This window comes from Electrona antarctica (genome assembly GCF_951216825.1).
Source record: "Electrona antarctica genome assembly, chromosome: 22".
Classification (NCBI taxonomy): Eukaryota; Metazoa; Chordata; class Actinopteri; order Myctophiformes; family Myctophidae; genus Electrona; species Electrona antarctica.
In genome coordinates this window covers 10,134,458-10,139,529 of record NC_136805.1, presented here as the reverse complement: position 1 = coordinate 10,139,529, position 5,072 = coordinate 10,134,458, and the positions used below count along the sequence as shown (strand labels likewise).

Genomic DNA, 5,072 nt, shown 5'->3' with positions numbered 1-5,072 from the left:
AGTGAATGGACGTGATAGGGTGCTTGGTTCACGGACTACTGTAAATGAAGATCAAAGGGGGAGTAAGAAATGCGTGAAAGGATGAAAAGACAAACAGGGATTATAAATGGCTTGAATGGCTCTATGCACACAGAATAACTCTTACCACTTCCGGGTGCTTCTCTACTTCCTTCACAGGTGTTACCGATGATACTAATTAAGGCTCTGTTCCATTTAGTGTGCAGTGGTTTTCAAACTCTTTAATTGCAAGGACCCCCAAACCACTCAAGGACACTTTGAGACCCACTGGTGTAGCAGAATGATATCATCGGTAACACCTGAAGTAGGGAAGGGGCCCAAGTTCTTTCCAAAACGGCATGTGTGCATATAGAGCCCATTATGGAGTCGGTGTCATGGAAGTCAACGTAGGTCAACCTCGTCCTCTTCCATGGTTTTCTTGATGCGAAGAAGCATGGTGATGAGCCACTGGTCCATTCGGGAGACACGGTCATATTCCTTCACCGAATCAGTATACGCGTCCAAATTCTGTTCCTCATACGCATCCAGAAGTTTCTTCAGCAGCTTGCATTCTCGAGAATCCGAAAAGGCCGGAAACATTTCTTCATACTTCTGCACGGCGAGTTTTGCATTGAGCATGTCTACACAGAAGTGACAGAGTGCTGCTTTGAAGAAGTGGTCCTTGGCGGAGTATTTCAGCAGTGTGCTGTCCATCACGTGGGTTCCAACCTCTTCATAAATCTCAATGGCTCTTGGGTACTGCTCCAGCTGAGCTGCATACGTTGCGACTTTGAGAAGGCATTTGTTTGCAGAACTGATGGAGTCTTCTCCTTTGTAATAGTCTGCTGCCTGTTCATAATGAGCAATAGCCCTATCAATGTCCACCAGATCAGTCTCATATATTTCAGCGATGGTGACATGATATTTAGCTGCAATAGTGAACCTCCCCATGTCAGTGTATAGCTCAATAGCTCGGTTTAGGCAGTTTATGGCCTCTTGTGAATCTACTTTTTTGAAGGAGTTTCCAGCATTTATGAAGTTAGTTGCTGCATCGTGTTTGCTCTGCATTTGTAGTTGAAGACGGGCAGCTTGCGAGAAGGCATTTCCTGCAGCGCACCAATTCTTTTCCACCTTGTACATATTGGCTGCCTTTGCGTACATGTCACAGGCCTCTTCCATCCCTGAGGAGCCACCAAACAGTGCTCCAAAAAATGACTGGGACGATTTGACTTTCTTGTTGGCCTCGGCCAATGCCGTGGCTGCTTTCTCTGTACCAGATTTGTCCATCCCCACTGGGTCTGCTTCTGTCTTCTTTCTCAATAGTCGGTCCCTACTTTCTCCTGAATATCCGGGTAACCATTGATGACTACTGCTGGTAAGTATGCTATGAGGCATGTGTACCGTATGTATCTACAACAGAACTATAAGAACATTCTGATGTCACACACACAACACAAACTATTGCCATGCATACCTAGTAACCACCAATTTGCGCAGGCATTCCTATAGTTCTCATCTTCACACATTTTTGATGGGCGCTGCTGTTGCGAAGGCTTTCACTTAGAGCTCCATATATGGGGATAACCTATAGTCCCATATATGGAGACAATGGCGATATCCAGCGCTGACATCAGATTAATGTAGAAACCCCAAAGATGGATATACACAGTGGTGACATCATCGTGACACTAGACTTGCACGCATCATAAAAGGCGGCTCCCATGGCTTCTAAACCTCAGGTACCAAACAAAAAAAACGAAGGATAAACAAAGGACAAACAGATACAATAATGACATCATTAATGACAGAGTAATGACAGTGTTCACCTCTTATTCATTCATACAGAGATCCTTTACAAAATGTCCGTTTAACGTTGTTTAATGCAATCAGACAGAACTTTTCTTTTTGGATGTATAGCCCATACATCCAAAAAGAAAAGTTCTGTCACGGCCAGAAAGTAGTTTTTTGCCACTCAGTAGGCGTTTCCACATAACTTCCGGGTATATGATGTCACATAACCTGACTCCGCCAGCTGGTGGCAGCAGTGAGTTCCTCCTGCTCCCATCTGGTCCCTCTCGGGCAGAGACGACCGAAGCATTTCTGACCGGAGAGATATGCGGCTGTATGCGGCCGCTAGAGGCGGGATCAACACGATACTGATGACGTATTGAAGCGCTGCAACAGCGCAAATGTAAACACAACCTAACAAGACTACAACTCGAAATTATTATGGAGATATCATCATTTTTGTCCCGCTGCTTCCGGTTCATCGTTTTGTTTCAGAGAGACCAGATCCAGGCAGGAGGAGGGAACTTGTGAACTCAATACTGCCACAATCTGGCGGAGTCAGGTTGGATGTCACACACTCCATCATGAACTTGTGAACTTAATTCCACCCCATCTGATGTCAGAGTTATTAACATGCTCGCTCAGAATAAAAACTATCCTCAGCATTTCACACCTTTGTTCCATCCACACAGAGATGAAATGTTTTTATAATCGTCCGAGGCGAATATATATATATATATATATATATATATATATATATATATATATATATATATATATATATATATATATGAGCATTTGCGCCTGTCGTAGACATGCGCAGAGCAAGTTCAGTCAGGGAACCTCAGTACCGCCTCAGCATCACGCTCCCATTCACATGATTCACTCAGCCAATCACACACTCACTCCATCTTCATACCGGCTACTTTAACCGGAGGTTTGCATTCCTCCTTCTGCTTGCTTGCTCGCTGCTGCTACCGTATACCTGCGCGCTGCAGTATACAACTTGCTTGCTGCTGTATACAAACCTTCTGCGCACCCACCTCCACCCCAGCTACCACCTGTCGTTTTGGATCTGCTGTTTAGGTATGGGGGATTCAGAGTCCCTATGGTCGGGACTGATGCGCTTGATCTAAGTACCTAAAAAGCAGATCCGATACATCGCCAAACCATAATAAATATACTGTATTGCTCATCTATATTCAATAAATATATATTACATCCTTCTTGAGTTGTCTGACTGAAATATATTCAGGTCCAATTCCTCATGGGGGCCGAGACCCCTGGTCCAATTCCTCATGGGGGCCGAGGCCCCCTGGCCCCCACAGACTCTACGTCACTGCATCCACACCAATTTCATCACCAGTGAATGTGCATGCACACAGTATAGTACATCTCGAACTACAATTGCTTAATAAAAAGAGTGTGTAGAAATGGATGGAGCAGAAGAGAAATAAGAAAGAGAGACGTGCAGAAAATCCATCATGATGTGATGTGTCCAGCAAATGCCATGAGGATTCTGCTCGACATTTCTTTCAGACTATATGTGCTCTCTACACTCCATGCCTGAGTTACTCTCTCTCTCTCTCTCTCTCTCTCTCTCTCTCTCTCTGAGTGACAGCACATGCTGATCTCAGAGACCACTATACACCTCAAAATTGGGGGCAAAGTTACACATGCCATCTTAGAACATAGCATCAATCACAAAGATTTCCCTGAGGTAAGGAGAGAAACATCACATTTATCACAAAACATCGATTTGAGTTCATTGTGACAGGGGGGAGAAGGCTTAAGATTGGTTAAAGTGGCCTAGCCCAGGATATAAACTGGAATAGACCACAATATGCCACTTCCCAGGGAAAAGTTTGTCCATGGCCATTTTGGGCCGTATATGCAGCATAAAATAAATGGTGCATTTATATAGCGCCTTTATCCCAGGCCGCTTTACAGATAATTGTGCATTACATTCACCCATTCACACACACATTCATACACTGATGGCAGCGGAAACCATGCAAGGCACCAACTAGCACATCGGGAGCAATTAGGGGTTCAGTGTCTTGCTCAAGGACACTTCGACAGTAACTCTGGGGGAGCCCGGGTTTGAACTGGCAGCCGTACGGTTACCATCCAGGCACTCCACCCCTGAGCCACCGCCGCCCCGCATATGCGGTAATTCCCTGTAGACAAACAATGTAATTAGCCTACAACAGAGCTACAGTACAAGGAGTGTCCCCAAATTGAAATTATGTTACTCAGTACAACAGTAACATTTTAATTTGTGGTTTACCTTCTTATATTTTTTAAGGGCCGCTAAGCCCCTCCTATATTCAGCTATTAATGTAGATTTTCGTCTTACACAAACATTAAATTCCACCGTTGCGTAGAAGAAGCTGAGTTTGATTTGACGGGGGAGATTGGAGTTCCATACACTGGCATGACCAGTGTATGGAACTCCAATCTCCTCCGTCAAATCAAACTCAGCTTCTTCTACGCAACGGTGGAGCTGTTCTCCTATACGGCATTGAATGCTGGACCCTGAAGCCAACCCTGCAGAAGTCCCTTGATGGGTGCTGCTGCGTGCAGTACTTAACATCAGCAAGACTGTACATGTTACTAACAAGACTCTGTATGAGGGAATACCAAGGGTGAGCCAGAAAATAGCAGCCAGGAGAATGAGACTAGCAGGATACTGCCAAAGGCATCAAGAACTGCCAGCCAGACTCGCAAGTACAGCTGTGAAGAAAATCATCTTGGTTAATTGGAAATCTGAAAACTCACCTTCACAGAGACACTGGCTGAATGAGCTTTCATCATACTGTACTCCTGAAAAGATACTGTACAATGTAAGGAGAAAGCCTGCTACTTTTGAAAAGATATGGGGTAGGTTCTTTGAGGTTCTACCTTCAATATCTCCTCTGGGTTGATTTTGCTTTAGTTTTATTTATTTTGTTATTTTTATTTATTTATCAGAGTTGATGTTGTCAAGTGGTGTTGTGTACAATACAGAGTAATGAGAGCTGTGTAGTTTACCTTTCTGGGGTTGGGGTGGGGGGTGGGTGGGGGGTGTTGTTTTTGCTGTTTTTTGTCTTCTTTTTTTTTAGTTTGTCTTGTCTTGTTTAAAAAAAAAGAAAAACTTGATTCTGTAATTCATTGTTTTAAATGATGATGTCTGTATTATCATTAAATAAATCTTAAAAAAAAGAAAAAAAAAGAACTGCCAGCCAGCAAACTGGTGCTCTGGGAACCAACACACAGGCATCGATCACGAGGACGTCCCACACTAA

General features: G+C 43.9%; 1 protein-coding gene across 1 annotated transcript; it reads right to left on the bottom strand.

The window, feature by feature from the left end:
- Positions 1-399: 399 nt before the first annotated feature.
- Positions 400-1,284, bottom strand: LOC306915847 (alpha-soluble NSF attachment protein-like; the record flags this gene model as incomplete). The annotated part of the gene is made up of 1 exon (XM_079493486.1): positions 400-1,284. One exon carries the CDS (start codon positions 1,282-1,284, stop codon positions 400-402), a length of 885 nt encoding a protein of 294 aa, XP_079349612.1.
- Positions 1,285-5,072: the final 3,788 nt, after the last annotated feature.